This window comes from Balaenoptera borealis (genome assembly GCF_965194805.1).
Source record: "Balaenoptera borealis genome assembly, chromosome: X".
Taxonomy (NCBI): domain Eukaryota; kingdom Metazoa; phylum Chordata; class Mammalia; order Artiodactyla; family Balaenopteridae; genus Balaenoptera; species Balaenoptera borealis.
In genome coordinates, this window is record NC_138881.1 from 46,840,806 (window position 1) to 46,865,615 (window position 24,810).

Below are 24,810 nucleotides of genomic sequence, written 5' to 3' on the forward strand. Positions count from 1 at the left end.
GGGTTATCACTGGACCTGATACCTTTCCTCTCAGTGGCCATCACTATCCTCCTGGCTTCTTTCATCTGATATAAACCAAAGCAATCAAAAGTCATGGGAACCGGGCTTCCCTGGTGGCGCAGTGGTTAAGAATCCGCCTGCCAAAGCAGGGGACACGGGTTCAAGCCCTGGTCCGGGAAGATCCCACATGCTGCGGAGCAACTAAGCCCGTGTGCCACAACTACTGAGCCTGTGCTCTAGAGCCCGCGAGCCACAACTACTGAGCTCACGCACCACAGCTACTGAAGCCCGCGTGCCTAGAGCCTGCGCTCTGCAACAAGAGAAGCCACCGCAATGAGAAGCCTGCGCACTGCAACAAAGAGTAGCCCCCGCTCGCCACAACTAGAGAAAGCCCACGCACAGCAACAAAGACCCAACAGAGCCAAAAATTTTAAAAAAAGTCATGGGAACCATTCTGAATCCTTTATACCTTATAAGAGGCCATGTTTAGAGTCCGCTCATGTTCTAAGGAAATAACTACAATTTAAAACCTCAGGAACTTCCCTGGTTGTCCAGTGAGTAAGATTCCATGCTCTCAATACCGGGGGCCCAGATTCAGTCCCTGGTTGGGGAACTAGATCCCGCACGCATGCTGCAACTAAGAAGCTCGCATGCTGCGACTAAGACCCAGCACAGCCAAAATAAATGAATAAGTAAATAAATATAAAAACAAACAAACAAACAAAAACCCAAAAAACCCTCAAAGCAGCTCTGTCTCCCAGGAATAATCTGCTTGGGGGACTAATCTAAGAACAAATGAGCTTATATAAAATCTCATTGTTTTAATCCTCAGAACCCTGTCTTAGTTACCAAGCAATATAACTGCATATTCAACTGTTCCAATACCTCAACTCTATAAAGTCTTTCAATTTTTTTTTTCCATTCAACCTACTCTCCTTCACAAATTGAGAGACGACAGACATGATACATAGCACACCACTACCAGGGCTTCCCTAACCAGCTGCTATGCTGCCTTCTACCTCAGTGGCCTGGGTATCTGAAAATTACCACCTGTACAGGGCCCAGATGAGCATGAAGTAGCCAAGCACAGAGAGAATTTTCCCACTTCACTTAAGAGCAAAGAGTCACAGAGAAAAGCCAGGAACATACACTTTCCCACATTCCCTACCTAGGTTACCGCAAAAGAATACAGATGCTTCAGAATTCTGTTCCCTGGGGTGCCTGTACAGATACTTACTCAGAGCTGGCTCCATTTGGCTCATCAGCATCAGAGGAAGAGGAGTGGGAAGAGTCTGGTCCCAAAGGAGGTGAGGCTTTGGAAGTCAGGTAATTGGGAAACTGGGATGCAGAGGAATCATAAGAGACAGCCCAACTGGCAAAGGGGCTGTCCTGCAGCATGGGATCCTCAGAAAAAGCATGGGATTCCCCCAAAGCATGGGGGGAGAAGAGAAGAGAGGAGTTGGGTCCCACTGGGAATGGTGGTGGATATTTCATTTTCTGGGGCACGTGGTGAGAAAACTAAAGGACAAAACAGACAGAAAAGCTCTTTATTTAACATTTTACCAGGCTCCAAGATGGTTTCCCCAGAAGTTGTGACATAGTGGATGATGCCAGTAGCTGGAATTGTTTGGATACAAAGAACCTACTGAGAATAACAAGAAATAATTCTAACAGTGATGTATGGACAGAATCCTCCAAAGGCAGGACAATGGACCAATCTATGTCTCCTAGAACCATTCTTCCAACATTATCTAATTTACCTTCACAGTGCCCTAGTGGTTACTTATTTGGATGTTTTCTTTACAGAGTCCGCCAGCCTCAAGTTGAGAACGTGACATTCTGATAATACTGAATCACCCTAACTCCTTAACTCAGATTATAAAAATCGGGAAGCAACCCAAGTCTAACGCTATCAAGTGGTGTCAAGCTTCTTAAAAGATATTTACCATTGGCTTTCCAGCAGAGATAGTGCCCATTTGATTTCGTGGAATGGGAGGATTTCCAAGTCGATTATTCCGAAAACCTGAAGCAAAGAGAAAGGGCTATCCTTTAGTCAATCTTAATAATTGTACCCTGTTATATTCTGCTAACCTCAAATCACCTGAGAAATTATTATTAATAAATAAGTTAACAATTTATTGAACAGCTACTATGCGCCATGCCAAGAACCTTACATAAATTATTTCTTCTGATAACAACCCTATTAAGGAGGTATCCTGAGCCACATTTCATACAGATGTGACTTGCAAAGATCACACAGCTAGTACATAGCAGAGGTAGAATTCAAACTCAGGCCTGACCCCACAGACAGGGCAATTTTACATATACCAGGCCACAACGGAGATTAGCACCAGAAGAAGCCCAAGCTAAGGAAATCGCATTGGATCCCATCTATAAATTCAAGAAATGAGGGCCCTGTTTCATGTCACCTCTCTTATTACATGGAAATCAAAAGGATGTCTATCAAATAGGAATGACTTCTAGGAGGGTGCAATACAAATAAGTGATTCCACTCTGTCCCAGGAGTTCCTGAGGGACTAACTCAGTTTCCTCTATAGACAGAGCAGCTCGGGGTCAAATGGAAGCCTTACCTAGAAAGGAGGAGGGACCCACTGGCAGCGAAGAGAGTTTGGTTGTGACTGAATAGTACTCAACTGCTTTCTTGAATCGTTCTATTTTATCTTCTGTCCTGGACTGGATGTTGGAACATCAAATGTTCAGAAGAAGAAATAACATGAGAGTGTCTTTGTCATGCAATTTATAATTTGAGAGTCAAAACAGTAGCAGAAATCAATGTTTAAAGAAACCCAAGGGAGCAATTTTTCATGCTGCAGAAAAGATTAGGTAGGGAGAGAGCATTATAGAACATAAAAGCTGGAATACTTAAAAAAATTAAGTTTAAAAATAAATAAATAAAGTTTACTTACATTTTGTGCTATTCTAGAATGGTCACATGATCATTAGAAAAAATACATAAAGATAGGAGAAAAAAACTACACAGTACCATCACCCAAAGATATTTTGGTGTGCTTCCTTCCACTAATTTTTTTTTTTTTTTTTTTTTGGCTGTGTTGGGTCTTCATTGCTGCGTGCAGGCTTTCTCTAGTTGCGGCGAGCAGGGGCTACTCTTTGTTGTGGTGCACGGGCTTCTCATTGTGGTGGCTTCTCTTGTGCGGAGCACAGGCTTTAGAAGCACGGGCTTCAGTAGTTGTGGCACGTGGGCTCAGTAGTTGTGGCGCGCGGGCTTACTTGCTCCGCAACATGTGGGATCTTCCCGGACCAGGGCTTGAACCCGTGTCCCCTGCATTGGCAGGCGGATTCTTAACCACTGCACCACCAGGGAAGCCCTCCACTAATTTTTAAAATACATTTTTTTGTTGAAGTATAGCTAGTCTATTTTAATACACATATTTTTCTATAGTTGATACCGTACTCGGTGTACAATTTCATATCTTGCTTTTATTACACTACATGATAATTTTGAATGGCTGAATATTTTATCATTATACATATATCATAAATTATTTAACTACTTCTCTAATACCTGACATTTAGGTTATTTCTCACATTTGGCTATTATAACTTACACAGAAAAGAACATATATGTACGTATAAGTTTTTTCTGGATTTCAGATTATGTCCATATGAAAATGTCCCCAAAGTGGAATTATTGGTTCAAAAGGTATGAATATTACAACCAGAACCACTTAAACATATACAAAATCCACAATGTGAAATCACTATATATCCACCAGAATGGCTAAAATTAAAGACTATAAATATCTAGCACTGGCAAGGATATGGAGTGACTGGAATCCCAATACACTGCTTGTAAGAATGTACATTGGTAGAGTTGAGAAAACAGTTTGGCAGTTTCTTATAATGTTAAACATATATTTGCCATATGGCACAGCAACCCTACTCCTAAGTATTTATCCAGGAGAAATGAGTACATATGTCCACCAAAATATATGAACAAGAATACTAACAACAGCTTTATTTAATAGCTCCAAACTGGAAATAACTCAAATGTATAGCAACAGAAGAATGGATAAATTATGGTATATTCATATGATAAAAAACTGTGCAGTAATAAAGAACAAAGGACTGATATATGCAACAACATGGACTAATCTCAGACATAATAATGAATGAAAGAAGAGACACACAAAAGAGTACATATAAAGTTCAAGTAGAAGCGAAACTTATCTATGGTGATAGAAAATACCGTTTACCTCTGCGGGGTTGGGGCTGATTGAGAAGGGGCTTTTCCTTATCAAGCTTTTTCCAATGTAATTTTTAAATCCTCTTGAATATAATTTATGACCTTCATAATATTTCATCAAATAGAATATAAGATATTAAAGTCATTTCTAATTTCTCATTATAAATAGTGCTCTGATGAGCATATTTTTACATAAGTTTCTTGGGTTATTTCATAGGGCATATTCTTAGAAGTGAAATTACTAGGTCAAAGGATATGGTCATTTTCATAGACTCTTGACACATGATACTAAATCTCTTTCTAAAGCAGATGTCTCAAGTTATACTCTCATCATCAGTGCATGAGAGTGCCCAATTCACCCTATAGCCCCAGTGTTGAATATTTTCTACAAAAAATCATCTCCTAACTATAACACTTAATTTTATAGGAAAATTAAAAGATATAATAAAAAAGAAAAATTTTAAACAGTTATAATCTTATCTCTCAGAGTTTGTAATTGTTAACACTCTAAGATCTACACAGCATTCCAGATCTCTTTACTTGCATGCATGCAGGCACACAAATACAGATATCAAGATCTCCAGGTCCTCCAGCCTCACTTAGAAACAAAATATCACTCTCCTTTTTCAAAAATTGGACATAATTGTTTGAAAAAGGGTTTCAAATCTAAAGAATGTTTGCAAGTTACTGACTTACAGAATGACATGTGAATAACATTCCATTGCATCAAGGTTCCATTATATATTCATTATTATTTCCCTATTATATTTAATAACACATAATAATAACTAAAAACAATCTCCTAAGACATACAAGCCATACACAGAATCTTCCTTAATATCTCTACCTCTGTACCCACTCCCCTCCCCAAAAGTGACCACTGTTACCAGTTTGGTATATGTCCTGTCATAACTTTTGCTGTGTTTATACACACACATATATATGTACACCAATATGGTTTTGCTTTTTTCACATAAGTGGAATCTTATCATATTGTTTTTCAAATTGCTTTTTGCACTTAACAGTATGTCTTATAAACTATTATATGTCAGTGAGTATAGATCTATGGCCCAATGCCCTGAAATACTGAATTATGTGTACTTCCCTCAGTGTACCGCTCTGTTCTGTGCCCTGAAAGGCAAACATTTACTCTTTCTTCTAGAGGCACCAATTCTATGAGATCTTTCCTTCTGTGAAAACTTTATTGTGTTTTTTTTCTTTGTTGTACTTATTTATTTGCTTTTACCTCCCCATTTAACCTCAAGTTCTGTGAGGACAAAGAATGGTTTATTCACATTTATATCCTACTGTCTAACATGGGACCTTATCTATAGAAGTTCATTCAGTATTTTATATATGATCATATTTAATTAAGTCCTGCCCTTTTCTTTTAAAGATCCACAGAGACCAGAAGTAGCAGAGTAGAACCCCATACTTTGACACTATTACCTAGCAGTTTTTGTATGTTTGTTAAAAGAGCTCTCATAATTCTATAACTGTTAAAAATGTTTGTGAAAATTATACAACAATGAAAAATGGTTTAAAACATAATGTTAAGTGAAAAAAGCAGGCTAAAAATGACTACACTGAGATGACTACCACATCAAAACATACATATAAAGAGGACTAGGAAATATTTAGGGTGGAATTAGAAGCAAAGTCTCTATTAAAAAATTTTGTTTTGTTTTGTTTAGTGAAAAGTGGATTCTTGTTTTTAAGAATAGTCATTATCCAAGTTCCAAAACTCATGAATCTACAAAGGAAAGCAAAAGCTATAACATTAAAAATATTCACCACTCAATTGAGCACTTACAAAATTTTCCTCCATTTATATACAATGGAATATTATTCAGTCTCAAAAAAGAAGGAAATTCTGATACATGCTACAACATGTTAGAACCTTGAGGACATTATGCTAAGTGAAATAAGCCTGTTGCAAAAATATATATTGTATAATTCCACTTATATGAAGTACATAAAGTAGTCAAAATCAGAGGCCAAAAGTAGAATGGTGGTTGCCAGGAGCTGGGAGGGAGGAGAGAATGGGGAGTTATCATTTAATGGGTACAGAGTTTCAGTTTTACAAGATAAAAAGAGTTATGGGGATGAATGATGGTGATGGTTGCACAGTATTATGAATGTAATTAATACCACTGAACTGTATATTTATAATGGTTAAGATGGTAAATTTTACGTGTATTTTACCACAATAAAAAATTGGAAGGAAAATTTATTCTCCATCTAAACAGTATCCCCTACTTAACACTAGGATCTCTCCCTACCCAACATGTCAATTTCTCTTTTTGTGAGTCAATCTCTTCCTAATCATCTCATGAAAACAGCTGAGAGTGCAATGCAAAGTAACAAAGTGAATGACCAAATCTGTCATAAAGGTCAGGATTTCCTATAGTCAAGGGACATGATGGAGGACTGCTCACATCATAGTAGAAGCCACGGATCAATGAGGATCTGTTGCAGTTAGTGTTCATCAATGGTGGAAGAGAGAATTATGAAAGATGATGGCAGGCAAGACACTTGAAAAGAGAATGATTTGAATATCAACAGAATGTAAGCCTTTTGGGAAAATAAAGCCCAAGTATACTTTTTATTAAAAAAAACAAAAACAAAAAACAACGCTCTTTATGATTGTGCCAGAAAGTTAAATGTGAACTAGTGGGTGCTAGACAGTGCTATCACAAAATTTTGTTAGGAAAACTTATGCCCCCAAAATCAAACACTGATTTCATTCTTTATTCATTTAAAAACATCTACAGAGAAGTTTCCATTCTGGATAAGATGGGGTAAGTGCCCTCTACTTTGTTCCCACTGAAGGTAGTTACAGAAACCAGGAGCCACTATTTGAAGACTCTGGGAAGAAGACCAGAATTCAAAGTACCATCAAACCAAGGGTGAGTTTAGCATTTCTTTTTTCTCCAATGTCCCCTGGTGTGGACACAATGCAGCCTGAAATCTGGAAGCATTCACCAATGTGGAGAGAGCTCCAGGAGAAACCCTAGTCCAGTTCTGGCTTGAAGAGTGGGAAAGGGGTCTCTGAAAACTCAAGAAAATGTATGGAAATACCCCCATTTTTCTTTTTCTTTTTTCTGTTCTCATGTGTGCCAGCCTGAAGCAAACCTGTGGTGGCAGCAGTGGCAATAGGGGAATAGCGGGAAGCTAAATCTCTGAATGAGGAAACTTCCTCTCTGATCAGAGAAGCAGTGGTCTCAATAGGGTGGAGTGAGCCTTCAATGCTTTTTCTCTGTCCTCCTGCTGCTTGGCCCTAGATGCTGAAAAAGGGTGGCCCAATGAACCGGGAAGTACTGAAGGGATTGCAAAGAGGGAGCAGCACATGTGTGGATCTGACACTTAAAACAGCAGACCACAGACTCTGAGAACTGAACAGATAAACCACTGCCCAAGTCCCAGACTGGCAACTGGGTGGCGTTCATTGGACTGATCCAAATAGGTTTGCAAAGGCTTTGAAAATTGCACTGACATTGAAACCAAGGCCCACAGTAGGATGGTGAGAACTTGTGGTCTGAACTTAAATGGGTCAATTGCCTCTTAAAACAAAACTGCCAACATTCCCCACTATATTGAAATAAGACTAAGAACCTCAAAACATAATATTCAAAATGTCCAATCCAAATTTACTTGGCCTGGGCATAACCAGGAAAATCTTAAATTGCATGGAAATAATCAATATATGCCAACACGGAGATGACACACATGTTGAACTTATCTGACAAAGACATTATGCAGCTTTATAAAAATGCTTGAAGGTAGGAGAAACACTTTTGAAACAGAAAGATAGAAAATCTCAGCAAAAATAAGTAGACCTTAGGACCTTTCCCCTAGATCACACTTTTTCTCTATTCACTTTAATTCTCAACTCAACTTAAAAAAAATGTATACGTAGTAGGTGATATTTAGCAGACATAAAATCAAAATCAATTCGACCTAAATGTCAGGACCCTGAAAAAGACTGTCATTCCACTGTTTAAATTCTGTAATTGCTAAGAACAAAACTTTGCTTGTGTTTATCCTCACTGTTTCTCTTTTACCCAGAGAAAAACATTCTTTGAGTAGGTTTAAAATAAGAATAAATAATTTAAAACTCAAAAAAAAAGAAAATCTCAGCAAAGAAAGATAATACATAAAGAAGAACCAAATGGAAACTTTAGAATTTAAAATACAATACTCTTACTGTATAGCACAGGGAACTCTGCTCAATGTTATGTAACAACCTAAATGGGAAAAGAACTTGAAAAAGAATAGCTACATGTATATGTATAACTGAATCATTTTACTGTACACCTGAAACTAATGCAACATTGTTAATCACCTATACTCCAATATAAAATAAGAAGTTAAAAAAATAAAAAAAAAAATCTATACTCCACTATAAAATAAAAATTAAAAAACAGAACAAAACAACAAAAAAAGAAACAACCTCAGGGACTTCCCTGGTGGTCCAGTGGTTAAGGGGACACGGGTTCAATCCCTGGTTGGGGAACTAAGGTCCCACACATGCTGTGGGGCAGCTAAGCCCACGCGCCGCACACCAAAGCTAGAGAGAAGCCCGCACACCACAACTAAGACCCAACACAGCCAAAAATAAAATAAACAAATAAATATTTAAAAAAATTAAAAAAAGAAATAACCTCAAAAATAAATAAATAAATAAATAAAATACAATACTCAGAATTAAAAAAAAAACTCATTGGATGGGTTCTACAACAGAAAAGAGATGACCAACTTCAATAAGTGGTGCTGGGAAAACTGGACAGCTGCATGTAAAAGAATGAAATTAGAACACTCCCTAACACCATACACAAAAATAAACTCAAAATGGATTAAAGACCTAAATGTAAGACAGGATACTAAAAAACTCTTAGAGGAAAACACAGGCAGAACACTCTCTGACATAAATTGCAGCCATCTTTTTTGATCCACTTCCTGAAGTAATGAAAATAAAAACCAAAATAAACAAATGGGACCTAATGAAACTTAAAAGCTTTTGCACAGCAAAGGAAACCATAAACAAAACAAAAAACAACCCACAGAGTGGGAGAAAATATTTGCAAAAGAAGCGACCAACAAGGGATTAATCTCCAAAGTATACTGTGTAGGCAAAATGTTCACTCAGGTTTTTCCGTAAGATGTTACAGAAAAACCGGAGTGAACTTTTTGCCAACCCAATACAAGCAGCACATGCAGCTCAATATCAAAAAACAAACACCCAGTCAAAAAATGGGTATCTAAAGATCTAAATAGACATTTCTCCAAAGAAGACATACAGATGGCCAAAAACCACGTGAAAAGATGCTCAACATCACTAATTATCAGAGAAATGCAAATCAAAACTACAATGAGGTATCACCTCACACTGGTCAGAATGGCCATCATCAAAAAATCTACAAATAATAAATGCTGGAGAGGGTGTGGAGGAAAAGGAACCCTCCTACACTGTTGGTGGGGATGTAAATTGGTGCAACCATTATGGAGAACAGTATGGAGATTCCTTAAAAAACTAAAAATAGAACTACCATATGATCCAGTAATCCCACTCCTGGGCATATATCCAGAGAAAACCATAATTCAAAAAGATACATGCACCCCAATGTTCACTGCAGCACTATTTACAATAGCTAAGACATGGAAGCAACCTAAATGTCCATCGACAGAGGAATGGATAAAGAAGATGTGGTACATATATTCAATGGAATATTACTCAGCCATAAAAAAGAATGAAATAATGCCATTTGCAGCAACATGGATGGACCTAGAGATTATCATACTAAGTGAAGTAAGACAGAGAAAGACAAATATCATATGATATTGTTTACACATGGAATCTAAAAAAATGGTACAAATGAACTTATTTAAAAAACAGAAACCAAGTCACAGATGTAGAAAAACTTATGGTTACCAAAGGTGAAAGGCATGGAGGGATAAATTAGGGGATTGGGACTGACATATACACACTACTGTATATAAAATAGATAACTAATAAGGACCTACTGTATAGCACAGGGAACTCTACCCAATACTCTGTAATGGCCTATATGGGAAAAGAATATAAAAAAGTGTGGATATATGTATATGTATAACTGATTCACTTTGCTGTACACCTGAAACTAACACACCATTGTAAAGCAACTGTACTCCAATAAAAAAAAATTTTTTTAACATCTTTATTGGAGTATAATTGCTTTACAATGGTGTGTTAGTTTCTGCTTTATAACAAAGTGAATCAGTTATAGACATACATATGTTCCCATATGTCTTCCCTCTTGCGTCTCCCTCCCTCCCACCCTCCTTATCCCACCCCTCTAGGTGGTCACAAACTACCAAGCTGATCTCCCTGTGCTATGCGGCTGCTTCCCACTAGCTATCTATTTTACGTTTGGTAGTGTATATATGTCCATGCCACTCTCTCACTTTGTCACAGCTTACCCTTCCCCCTCCCCATATCCTCAAGTCCATTCTCTAGTAGGTCTGTGTCTTTATTCCCATCTTACCCCTAGGTTATGAAAAAAATTTTTTTAAAAAGAAAAAGAAAAGAGATGGCCAAGGAAAGAATCAACAAAGTTAATGATGAATCTATAGAAATGATCCAGTGTGAAAAACAGAGAGGAAAATAATTTTTTAAAAAACAGAGTCTCAAGTATCTATGGGGTAATAACAAAAGGTCAAACACTGGTGCCACTGTAGTTATGGGAGGAAAGGAGAATGTGGAACAGAAAATCTGTTTGAAGAATAATAGCTGAAAACTTCTCAAATTTAGTGAAAGATATACTTAGAAATTAAAGAAGCTCAGCAAACTCTAAAGAAGATAAATTCAAAGAAATCCATGCCTGATACATCACTGGAAAATTCTACCAAACAATTAAAGAAGAAAAACACCAATTCTACACAATCTCTTCCAAGAAATGGAAGAGGAAGGAATACTTGCCAATACACTTTATGAGTCCTGCATTACCCTGATATCAAAATCAAACAAAGAAAACACACACACATAAAAACTACAGTCCAATATTCCTCATGAAAATACATGTAAAAATACTCAATGAAATACTAGTAATTTATATCCAACAATGTAAAAAAAGAATAATACATTTTTACCATATCTTGGGAATGCAAGGATGGCTCAATATTCAAAAATCAATGGACTAAAGAAGAAAAAGCACATGATCCTATCAATAGACATACAAAAATACATTTGACAAAATACAGCATCCATTAATGATAAGAACTTTCAGTAAACTAGGAATAGAAGAGATCTTCCTCAACCTAATAACATGCATCTACAAAACCTATAATTATACTTAATGCTGACTGAATGCTTTCCCCAAATATCAGGAACAAGACAAGGATATCCTCTCTCAGTAGTCCTATTCAACACTGTTTAGAAATCCTAGATAGTGCAGTAAGTCAAGAAAAAAAAAGGGCATACAGACTGGAAAAGAAAGAACTAAAATTGTCCCTATTCACTGACAACCTGATCACCTATACAGAAAATACCAAGAAACCTACCGAAAAGCTCCTAGTGAGTTTAGAAAGGTTGCAGCATACAAGGTCAACAAACAAAAATCAATCATATTTCTATATACTAGCAATGAACAATTAGAAACTGAAAAAAACAAAACAATATCCTTTATAATAGGTGCCTGCAATATGAAATACTTAAGTATAAATATAAAACAATGTATAAGACATAAGCTGAAAACTATAAAGCACTGATGAACTAAATCAAAGACAACCTAAATAAATGCAGAGGCATATCATATTCATGGATTTTAAGACTCACCAAATTCATGTATATATTTAAAGGAATTCCAATTAAAACCCACCAGGATTTTTTGTAGATATAGACAGTATTATTCTAAAATGTATATGGAAAGAAAAATAAACTTAAATAGACAAAATAATTTTGAAAAAGAAGAATAAAATTAGAGGAATCACTACCCAATCTTAAGACTTACCATAGAGCTACAGGATTCAAAACAGTGTGCTATTTCAAAAGAGATAGATACATAGGACGACTGAACAGAATACAGTCCAGAAATACATCCACACAAATACAGACAACTGATTTTTGACAAAGGCAATTCAATGGAGAAAGAAGAGTCTTTTCACCAAACTTTGTTGAAACAATTGAACATCCATATGCAAAAACAAAACAAAACACCTCACACTTCTGAAAATATGAACTCAAAATGGATGAGTTGTTCTAAATGTAAAATGTAAAACTATATAATTCTTAGAAGAAAACAGGACAATATTGTTGTGCCTGCAGTTAGGTAAAGAGTTCTGAGACATGACACCAAAAGCATGATCCGTAAAAGTTAAAAACTGATAAAAATTGAAAACTTTTGCTTTGCAAAAGACACTGTTAAAAGAATGTAAAGACAAACTACAGACTGGGAGAAAATATTTGCAAACCAGATATCTGACAAAAGGTCTAGTATGCAGAATATATAAAGAACTCATGAAACTTAACAGTAAGTAATCAAACAACCCAGTTAAAAAATGGGCAAAAGACTGTTCATGAACACACCGTTCACCAAAAAGGATATATGGATGGTAAATAAGCACAAGAAAAAAAATGTTCATCATTAGTCATTTGAGAAATGCAAATTAAAATTATGATGAACTACCGCTGCATAGCTGTTAGAATGACTAATAGTAACAATAACAATACCAACAATAACAAGTGCTAGTAAGGAATGGAATAGCCACTCTGGAAAACGGTTTGGCAGAGTCTTATAAAGTTACAGTTAAACATATACTTACCATACTACCCAGAAATCCCATTGCTAGGTATTTACATTAGGGAAATGAAAACTTATGTTCATACAAAAACCTGTACAGAAATGTTTACAGAAGCTCTATTCAAACCATCAAAAATTGGAAACAACCCAAATATCCTCTAAGGGTGAATGCATAAACAAACTGTGGTATACCCACACAATGTATACTACTTGGCAATAAAAAGGAATGAATTATCCATACATGCAACATGCAACAATTTAGAACAATCTCAAAGGCGTTATGTTGAATGCAAAATGCCATTCTCAAAAGATTACATACCCTATGATTCCGTTTACATGCTATTCTCTAAAAGATATAACTATGACAGAGAATAGACTGGTAGTTTCCATGGATTAGGGATGAGTTTGGATGTGATTGCAAAGGGAAAGCATGAGAAATTTTGGGGGTGGTTCAACTGTTCTGATCCTGATTGTGATGTTGGCTACATAAATCTATACATGTGTTAAAAATTCATATAACTACCTACACACAGATGCAAAAGTGAGTTTTACTGTATGTTAATTTAAAAAATAAAACAGAAAAACCCAGAGTATAAATATAAATGAAATTTTAAAAAATAAAACTAACTTATTTTCCTAACTTTTAGTTTCATTTCACAAGACAAAATCCCAGTTGAGCCCCTTTTTCACTATTAACGATGAAACATTGATTCTTGCTTTAAGTGGACCTACTTAAGTAGTCTTTTTCAGTATCTATTATCCTCCAATAAGCAAGACCTCCTTTACATTAAAATATACACTGAAACAAAAAAAGAAAAAAGGGAAGGATATATGCCAGAGTGATAACTATAGCAAGTTGTTTCTGGTTAATGAGATCATAAATGACATTTTCTAAATCTTCTAGGATGAGCTTATATAACTTTAATAATCAGTGGAAAAAAGGTAAAGAATTCTTTAAATCCAGGGCTAGTGATGTTTTCTAAAAGAAACTTTGGGGCTCCAGTCTATAAGCAGAGAGAAGATAAGCAGCTAGGAGGAGAGGAGGTAGGCAGCACAAAAAAGATCAGATCTGCTGGTGGTATTTGTGAAGGTAAGAAAACTGTCCATTCTTAGGAAGGGGGAGGCTAGCTCACCTGAGACTGTTTGAAAACATCCTTCCCAACCACATCCAGGTTTGAGGGGTCTTTGATGGAACTAACATACTCAGAAACAGCCTTGATTACCACATCACAGGGAGGAAGAACCAGCTGATGAGCTCTGACCTAGAAGAAGGAAGATAAGCCAGGCACACTGATATCAAAGATGGGTCACTAAGAAAAAGGGTGAGATAGGGGTGAGATACAGAATTCAAATTCAGTTAATTCACTGAGAGACAGTTAAAATCTTTTTTTTAGTCTTCCCCCTAATTTTCAGTACAGAACACTTGGAACCAAGATTGAAAAGTATAAAGAAAGACAAAACCATAGGAGCAATTATCCCACTACAAAGATAACCACTGTTTTATGACACTGCCATAATTAATCAGTTTTCTTTCATGATACATTTTGGCTGCCTCCAAGTTTTTGCTATTAAAGGTAATGTTGTAATGTGCGGACCATGTTTGGATCCTGATTTGAACTAACCACAAAAAGGCCTTTGTGAGACAATCAGGAAAATCTAAAAATGGATTAGATATTTAGATGATACCAAGAAATTATCATTAATTTAGTTAGGAGTAATAATGGCATTGTGCTTATGTAAGAAAATGTCTATATGTTTTAGAGATGCATATCAAAGAATGTGAGAGTGAAATGACTTAAGGTCTGGCATTTGTTTTAAAATACATCAGTAACAGCAACAACAACAAAAAACCCAGCAAGTGTGGCCACATCTTAATAACTGTTGGATCTGGAAGATGTTATAGTGACGGTTAACTATATTATTATATTATTTTTTCTACTTTTGTGATGTTTGAAATATTTTTAAGTAAAGGTTTTTTTAAATGCTGTGATGAAATGTAGGTATGATTTGTTGTCCACCATCCAATTATTTAATTACGAGCTTCCTAGAATGGTAGTTACTGAGTAAAAGGCTATAAACTTCTTAAAGGCTTTTAATATAAATTATTTAGCCAAATAATCATTCCTTCCTTCAACAAATATTTACTGCCTACTGTGTGCCAGGCACTGTCCTAGGCATCAGGGATACAGCAGTGAACAAGATAGACAAAACTCCCTGCCCTCAAGGGAGCTTAAATTCTAGTGTAGGTGTGTTGGGATGGGGTAAGGGGAGTCAAACAAACAGAATAAGTAAAACGTATAGTGTGCTAGATGTAGATAAGTGCTATGGAGAAAATCTCGGCAGAGAAGGGGTTAGGGAATGCAACTGTGTGGGGGGCGAGGCATGTAATTTTAAATAGGGTGTCAGGAAAGGTCACTCTGAGAAAAGAACATTTGAGAGAACCTATAGGAGTGAGGAAATATCTATGTGGGAGGAAGAGGCATTCCAAGTAGAGGGAATGGTAAGTGCAAAGGTTCTATGAGCAAAAGAAAAGGGAAGATGAGATCAGAGCTGTACCAGAGGGCCAGACAGTACAGGGCTTTGTAGGCCATGGTAAAGATTAGGTGCGTGACATAAAGAGCCATTGGAGAATTTTGAAAAGAGAAGTGACATGATCGGAGTCAGGTTTTAAAATGACTCTGGCTGTTGTATTAGGAATAGATTTGGGGCCAGGGGGCGGAGCAAGAAAGAGTGCAAGCAGAAGACCAACAGTTAGTAAAGTGTTATAATAATCCGGGCAAGAATGGTGGCTTGACCAAGGTAGTAGCTGTGAAAATGGTGAAAAGTGGATATATTCTGAAGGAAGGACTGATGGTATTTGCTGACAAGGGGAGATACGGAGCATGAGAAAGAGAAGTCAAGGATGACTCCAAGGCTTTTAGGCTGAGCAACTGGAAGGATGAGGTTGCCATTAATGAAAATTAGGGAAGGCTGTGGAAGGAAGAGGTTTAGGGGAAAGATCAGGAGTTTCCATTTGGACATGTTTCTTTGAGATATTTAGTAGGCCATTAGATATTAGAAGCTGGAGTTCAAAGGGGAGGCCAAAGCTGGAGACATACATTTAGGACTCATCAATGGACAGATGGTATTTAAAGTCACGAGACTAGATGAGATCAATCACCAAGGCAGCACGTGTGGATGAAAAGAGAAGGGACTGAGGATAGAACTCTGGGACACTCCAAAGTTAGGGAGTAGACAAGATAAGGAAGCAGCAAAGGAGACAGAAGCAGCAGCCAGTGAAGTAGGTAGGAAATTACAAGAGAGTGGTGTCCTTAAAGCCAAGTGAAGAACACGTTCTAAGAAAGAGAGAGTGAGCAACTGGGTCATATGCTGCTGACTGGTCAAGTAAGATGAAAATTGAGACCTGGCCATTGGATTTATTAACATCATGGTCATGGTGACTTTGTTGAGAGCAATTTCAGCAAAGCAAATTGAAAACAGAACACGGAAAGGGGATAGTAAACAGCTCAAGCCTAGACAACTCTCTAAAAGAGTCTGCTATAAGGGAAGAAGAAATATGGAGCAGTAGCTTGGGTGCAGGGAGTGAAGTCAAGAGCAGGTTTTGTTTTATTTTTTAAGATGGTTACATGCTTATGCATCTGATGGGAAAGAGCCAATAAGAGAGGGAAACTGATGATGTGGGAGAAAGAGGGGAGAACTGCTGAAGTGATGCCCTTAAGTTAGCAATGGGGGGGACTTCCCTGGTGGTGCAGTGGTTAAGAATCCACCTGCCAATGCAGGGGACACGGGTTCAAGCCCTGGTCCGGGAAGATCCCACATGCGCAGAGCAACTAAGCCCATGCGCCACAACTACTGGGCCTGTGCTCTGGAGCCCAAGAGCCACAACTACTGAGCCCGCGTGCCACAGCTACTGAAGCCCACGTGCCTAGAGCCCATGCTCCGCAACAAGAGAAGCCACTGCAATGAGAAGCCTGCGCACCACAACGAAGAGTAGCCCCCGCTTGCCGCAACTAGAGAAAGCCCGTGCACAGCAACGAAGACCCAAAAATAAATAAATAAATTTATATTAAAAAAAAAAGTTAGCAATGGGGGATGGATCCAGCATAAGAGTAGAGGGGTTGGCCCTAGACAGGAACATGGACAGGTCATCCAAGGCGAGCAAAGCATGCAGGTGAGAAGATGAAAGGGTGGGAACTGGTGTAAGTTATCTTCCCATTGCTTCAATTTTCTCAGTGAAACAGGAAGCCAAGTCATGAGCTGAGAGTGAGCAGGGAGGAGGGAGCATTAGAGGCTTAAGGAGAGAGGAAAAGGTGTGAAATAGTCGTCTAGGAGACTGAAAGAACTAGGGAAATATAATACCACCAACAATTTACACGACCTCCAGAAGTGTATGAGAGCACCAGTCTCAACACAGCCTCAATAGGAGCGGGTAGACTAATTTTTCAATATTTGCTAAACCCTTAGGTTAAAAAAAAAAATCACACTGCTCATTTAATTTGCATCTCTGATCACCAGTGAGGTTTAACACCCAGTCATATTATTGGCCACTCTATTTCCTCTTTTGTGAATTGTCTGCTTCTGTCCTTTGCTCGTTACTTCATTTATTGGGGTATTAGTATTTTTCTTCATAGGTTCGTATGAATCCTTAAGATAATAAGGGTGTGAGATAATAGAAAATATACATTGTTCTCTGCCCCCAGTTCCTGGCATAGAGCACCTAAAACCCTTGTGATTTCCTAAGTGGTAAGAGCACTAGGAGCATCTCTTCCTCTAATGAGGTGACTCTGGGTGGGCTCCTGGATGAGGGCTGGTCACTGGTAAGACCAAGCCATGATTAGAAGCTTGGAGTTTTCAGCCACACCCCCATTGTCTAGAGAAGGGAGAAGGGCTAAAAATGGAGTTAATGATCAATCATGCCTACATGATGAAGCCTCCATAAAATCCCAAAAGTACAGGTTTTGGAGAGCTTCCAGGTTGGTGAACACATCCATGTACCAGGAGGGTGATGTACCCCAACTCCATGGGGACATAGGCTCCTGTGCTTGGGATCTTCCCAGACCTCACCCTATGTATCTCTTCATCTAGTTGTTCATCTCCATCCTTTATCATATCCTTTAATAAAGTGATATATGTAAGTAAGTATTTCCCTGAGTTCTATGAGGTGCTTTAACAAATTAATTGAACTGGAGAAGGGGGTCATTGGAACCTCTAATCTATAGTTAGTTGGTTGGTCAGAAGCACAGGTGATAACCTGGGCTTGTGACTGGTGTCTGAATTGGGGGGGCAGTCTTGTGGAACTGAGCCCTTAACTTGTGCGATCTGACACTATTTTCAGGTAGATAGTGTTAGAATTGAGTTAAATTGTAGGACACCCAGCTGGTGTCACAGAAAACTGTTTGGTGCAGGGAAAAAAACCCACATGTTTAGTGACCAGAAGTGTCAGAAGTGAGGTGTTCTGTGTGAGTGCAGTAGTAGTATGGGAGTAAAGGAGAAACACAGGAAAGAAAGACATAGGAGGGAATAACTGGATTTTTCCCTACACATTAGGTAGAAAACTGAGTTTTTCCTTTTTAAGGGTATTGATCATAATTATAAAGTTTTTGTCTGTAAGTGTCTGAAATATTTTAAGCCTAATGAAAGATATTTATTCTACCAAAACTCCAATCAAAACCTGATGTCCTCTAGGCATGGATGTACAGGCAGGAAATGGGTCACGTTACCTTAAGTGATGCAAGGGGATGTTCTGGTCCCAAGAGGCTCCAGTGAAAAGCGGCCAGGTCCTCATCTGGGAGAATGTGGTTACCTATAAAGTATATTTGTCATTTATTGACTGTACAAATGTTTTCTTAGAACCTCCAGGCCATGAGAGGACTTCTGGGAGAGAAAACAATCAAATAATTCACATAGGTCTATATTCTTAATGTAACAACTACAGTAACTATGTTTGATTACCTACTATGTTTCACATGCATCATGTGTATCATCTTTATAATAACTGTGTAAATATTATTACCTCCAGTTTATAGATAAGGAAACTGAGGTTTGAGCAAGTCTGGTGACTTTGCCCAAGGTGCCACATCTAATAAGTGCCCACACCAGGATAAGAAGCTAGGAATGTTCGACTCCAAAGTCCATGCTATTTTCTATCACCCAGTCATGCTGCCTTTTATAATAACAGCCACCAATTACTGACTGCCTACTAAGTGCTGGGCATTTTATATATCTTATTTCATTTAACCTTATCAATAGCACTGTGAGGTATTATTATTCCATTTCACAGATGAGTAAACTGAAACCAGGAAGGTGTAACTTCAGTGATTTGTCCAAGGCCTAATTCCAAAATTTGTGCTGACTCCACTAGATTATCCAAGCTCAAATCCTTTGGGATTATAAACAGAGGTCACACCTGAGACAAGATATTAACCTTCATGCTGTCAGTACTTGGAAAACCAACTCGAAACATAATCAACACTCTGCAATTTACTTTGAAATACTCCTTTAAAAGAAAGATTGATGATGGATAGAATGGACAGATATATGATAAAGCAAGTATAGTAAAATGTTAATGGCAGAATAGAGGTGGTAGATATAGGATTTTCACAGCAAAATTCTTTCAATTTTGCTGTACTTTTGGGAATTTTCATAATAAAATGTTAGCACAACAGAAAAAAAAAGAAAAAAATACAGAATGATTTGTGTTCTTGACCTAAATTTAGACAGTGGGTAAGAAATGCTAATGCTCTGAGTGGGAAACCAAAGTTGTCTAGGGCTAGTAAGATATTTGGCCTAAGATGGTTCTCTGCATAAAATACTTGTAGAATGTAACAAAAGAAAAAGTTTTATAAGAACCAAAATAATGTTCTGGAATATCCTGTATTAATTTATAAGACAAACATGCTGAGTTTCTAGTAAGAAGCCAAAAAGCACAGTGTTTGGCATGCAGACTTTCAGAAGATAAATCCAACAATGATAACCTAAATCACTCTAATCTTCATCTCTTAACACTGCAAGAGGAAACTTTAATAATCACTGGAGTCTGTTCTTTGGACCACCTACCTAGCAATGCAGCAAATATGGGAAAATTCATCCGCTTCAAACCCAGCTGCTTGGCCACCTCCTGCATCAGGAACTGGTTGGTAGTAAGGTTCTTCCCATTCCAGCTCAGCTTCAGAGCATGGGAACTATAGTAAGAGGGAATATTGTAGAGAGCATACTCGGAGTCATGGGCAAGAAGGCCATGGAAGCCATTTTCCCTGAAAAAAGCCACCACTTCCAAATGGTGGTCTTCAAGGCTCTGAAAGACCTAGGAGGGAAGAAGAGAAGAACACATCATGCAACAGAAGCTGACCTGTATTTGGTTAGAAATCAGGAAGGTTAGTAACTGAATTTTATAGTTTGTTGAAATTTAAGATTATATGAGGCTGAACAAAATACTCTTAAAAAAAAAAAGCCTCTCCTACCCTAGAACTTGATTATTCCTGTAAACACAGGCAGCATTATCCATGCGTTCATTCAAATGTCCAGTCTTTTTTGACTCCTTGCATGAAACTATGGCCTGAGGTTCTTTAAAAGAATACTGAAATTAACATGGTATATATTATTTAAGTTTTTACTTTAAACAATAACAGGAGAACTTTGTTAGAAAGATAATAAAGCTATTATATATTACTCAGCACCATATGTGCTTTACATACATTATCTATATACCATATGTGCTTTACATACATTATCTCATCATCAGAACAACAACAATGGACAAGGTAGATACGGATGAAAAAACTTACAAGTGGAGGGATTTCCCTGGTGGTGCAGTGGTTAAGAATCCGCCTGCCAATGCAGGGGACCCGGGTTCGAGCCCTGGTCCGGGAAGATCCCACATGCCGTGGAGCAACTGAGCCTGTGTGCCACAACTACTGAGCCTGTGCTCTAGACCCTGCGTGCCACAACCATTGAAGCCCGCACGCCTAGAGCCCGTGCTCCACAACAAGAGAAGCCACCGCAATGAGAAGCCCACGCACCACAACGAAGAGTAGACCTGCTCGCCGCAACTAGAGAAAGCCCGCACACAGCAACGAAGACCCAAAGCAGCCAATAAATAAATTAAAATAATAATAATAATTATTATTTTAAAAACTTACAAGTGGAAATAGACACAGAAAGGTTAAATGACATATAGCTAGAATCTGAATCTAACTTCATCTCTTTAAAAAAAAAATCCCTGCTTTCTCTCTTAGGAGCACCTTAGACCGCAGGGCACCCAAATAGGGAGGGCATTTCCAAAAGTTAGAAGTCAGAAACTTCACCCTATTTTAGAAATGGAAAAACTAAGGCTGCGAGAGGTTGGCTGCCCCCAAAGTTGCATAATGAGTAAGTATATACAGGATTCAAACCCAAGCTGATCTGACTCCAGAATGCACACTTTCCATTGTACCAAACTTCTTCCTAGAGAGCACTATTTTTAATGTAATAGAGGCAGATTGTTAAGTGCCCCTCCTGTGCACGTGTCTATTGCTGTACATAAAGCATACCGAAATGATCTGCATACTGGTTCTGCCACACTAAGTTCCTTGACTGCAGAAACTTTATTTATAATCTCTGTATTCCTGGCTCCCACATAAGATCTGGTGCATAGTAATATGAATAATAATTACTAACAGATACTGAACATGTATTATGTGCTAAGCAAGGTTCCAATTACTTTACATGCATTAACTCATTTAATACTCAAAACAATCTTATGAGGCCATAACTATTATTATTATCCGCATTTTACATTACATCCCTAGGTCACGTAGCTGGAAGGAGCAAAGTTTGGATTTTTGTCTCTAGAGCCTGCAGACCTTGATAATTTTGTTGAACTCAACTGACCTATTTTTTTCATTTAAGTTTTAAAGGAATGATAGTTTTCTGGAGTCTGACAGGAGTTTCAACACATTAAGTTTTTTCTAAGCTATGGAAAGAGAGTCTAGTCACAGTAGATAGCCATGTCACACATTAAGTCACAACAGGGGGAGGGACACTGGTAAGCAGATAGCAAAGTAAGGTCTGTATTTATTTGATATCCAGGCAAAGGAAGCAAAATTCCTTACTTTGCACTGCAACATATTTATGTCTAGAGTTACGATTAACTCCAGATAGGTCAGGGTAGGAGTACAGTTTTATGCTGTCCCCTGGTGACAGTTTCTTCCAGCATATACCTCTCATACCAGTCACTGATCGGGCATCCATCTACCTTGTACCAGGCATAGTGCTAAGTGTGATATGTTCTCTCTCATCATCACAGCCTGGCCATGTGGGCATTATAAGCCCCATTGTTCTGATGAGGAAACTGAGGCTCAGAGAAGTGATGTGGCATGTTTAGGGTTACAGAGCTGGGAAACAGGAACCTAGGTCAGACTGACACCAAAGTCCATGCTCTTTCTGCTACAGTACATTACCTTTAGCTGGTCTGAAGCTGATTATGCCACCATCCAAGTGATTTCAACTCCAGAAAGCCAAGGACTAGTGATCTTTAACAAATCGAATGGCTCTTATAACACTAGGAATATAAATCACAATCATCTGGAAAGCATTTTCAAAACATAAAAACCTGTGCCTCACCTCAGATCTGCTGAAACAATTTCCTGAGTGTGATCCAAATGCCTATATTCCAAAATAGCTTCCAGTAGGTTCTGATGCACACTCCCAATTAAGAACCATTGACCTATCCCAATTACTCATTTTTTAAAAAGTTTTAGCTTTATTGAGATATAATTGACATATAGAATTATAAGAGATTTAAAGTGTACAACAAGGTGATTTGATATACATAAGCCCAATTACTCATTTTACTGCTTAAGCAACTAGCCCCCTAGAAAGGATAGATGACTTGCCATGGTTATCTAGCTAATCTTCAGCAGAACCAAGATTAGAACAAAAATCTCATGATTCCAGATATAAAACTTCTTTCACTACATATTCTGGGGTAAGTAATGGGAAACAATAGAATAAGAATCTCACAAATAATCCCTCACAATTCCCCAACACCCTACTCCTACCAGGCTAATTTCCTAACTACCCTTCTCCAAGATTACTGTTTCCTTTTCTTTGCTCACTTGGTTTCCCTGCCTAGACTGCTATATTGCCTGTCTTTCCCAAAGTTCCAAATACTTTCCATAGGGCTACCACCTCTTACATAAATTCTTTCATTATTTCTCTCCTCTTAAATCTTATAGCACTGAGACAGCTGACACAGTCAAGGAAGTAATTTGGCAATACCATCATCTGCAAGTTTTAAGACCATAGATTCCTTCAGCCTCTCGTGTGTATCTTCCATGGTCCTAACCAGCACTAGAAAGGACACAGAGCTGGAGTTGACAGAATAGCAAAGAAAGGCCTACAAAGGCTATAAAAAAGGAAAGCAGCCCTGGCAAATGAAAGGGCACCATTATCTCAGTATTTGACTTCAACAACTGATGTACAAAAGTCACAGGGAAAAGTCTGCCTGGATTGCAGGTTACTTAGAGCTCAAGTAGCAAAGTAATATTAGGTATCAACTGAGTACCTACTATATACCAGGCACTGTTCCAAATACACCTCATGTCCATTAACCTTGCAATAACATCATGATGCATTATTACCTCCCTTTTACAGATGATGGAACAAGGAGGCTCAGAGGTTGAAGAACTTGACCAATGTCACACAGCTAAAAAGTGAAGCTAGCCAATAAGCACGTGAAAAGATGTTCAACATCATTAGTTATTAGAGAAATGCCAATCAAAAAACCACAATGAGAAAACCAATTAACACATACTAGGATGGCTATAATTTTTAAAATGTAAAATAACGAGGGTATGGAGAAACTGGAATCCTCCATACATTGCTGGCGGAAATGTAAAATTGTGCAGCCACTTTGGAAAACAGTCTGGGAGGTCTTCAAGTGGTTAACATAGGGTTATTATATGATCCAGTAATTCCACTCATAGGTATACACCCAAGAGGACTGAAAACATATGTTCACACAAAAACTTATACATGAATGTTCATAGCAGGATTATTCATAACAGTCAAAAGTGGAAAAAACCCAAATGTCCATCAGCTAACAAACAGATAAACAAAAGATGATATATTCATACAAGGGAATGTTATTCAACCATAAAAAGGAATGAAGTACTGATTCACGCTACAACATGAATTAATCTTGAAAAAATTATAAAGTGAAAGCAGCCAAACACACTTTTAAATGAATTGTCCAGAACAGGAAAATACATAGAGATGGGAAACAGCCAGGGACTGGGAGGAAGAAGGATTGGAGAATGACTGCTAGCAGGTACTGGGTTTCCTTTTGCGGTGATAAAAATGTTCCGAAATTTGATAGTGGTAATAGTTTCACAACTCTGTGGAATAGACTAAATGCCACTGAATTGTATACTTCAAAATGGCAAATTTTATGGTATCTGAATTACATCTCAATTTTTAAAAACTGGAGTTAGGGTTCAAATTCTGCCCACAAAGCCCATGCTCACTAATTCGCTTTAAAAACTTTTGATTATGGAAAATTGTAAAATAAAAAGGTAAAGAGAATAGCATAATGAACCTTCATGATACCAGTATCCAGTTTCATATATCAACGTTAAGTCATTCTTGTTTCATCTACTTTATTTTAGCTTTTTTATTAATATAAGTGTTTTACTGTGATAAAAAAAATTACATAACATAAAATTTACCAACTTAACCACTTTTTAAAGTGTACAGTTCAGTAGTGTTAAGGATACACACTTTGAGACAGATCTCCAGAACTTTTTCATCTTACAAATCCGAAACTTTATA

At 37.7% G+C, this 24,810-nt stretch overlaps 1 protein-coding gene across 7 annotated transcripts in view; it reads right to left on the reverse strand.

Annotated features, from left to right (window-relative positions):
* The window catches only part of FAM120C (family with sequence similarity 120 member C), a 175,759-nt gene that overhangs the window by 121,410 nt on the left and 29,539 nt on the right, over positions 1–24,810 (reverse strand). For 4 of the 7 annotated variants that reach the window (XM_082376563.1, XM_082376562.1, XM_082376561.1 and 1 more), the window contains exons 2-7: positions 20,059–20,305; positions 18,723–18,805; positions 14,136–14,264; positions 2,592–2,694; positions 1,947–2,023; positions 1,238–1,518 (exon numbers count right to left, since the gene is read on the reverse strand). In XM_082376563.1, coding sequence (XP_082232689.1) covers positions 1,238–1,518; positions 1,947–2,023; positions 2,592–2,694; positions 14,136–14,264; positions 18,723–18,805; positions 20,059–20,305 — 920 coding nt within the window. Of the gene's footprint in view, positions 1–1,237; positions 1,519–1,562; positions 1,646–1,946; positions 2,024–2,591; positions 2,695–14,135; positions 14,265–18,722; positions 18,806–20,058; positions 20,306–24,810 lie in introns of those variants that run through there. The other 3 variants (XM_082376566.1, XM_082376565.1, XM_082376567.1) reach the window with 3 other exon arrangements.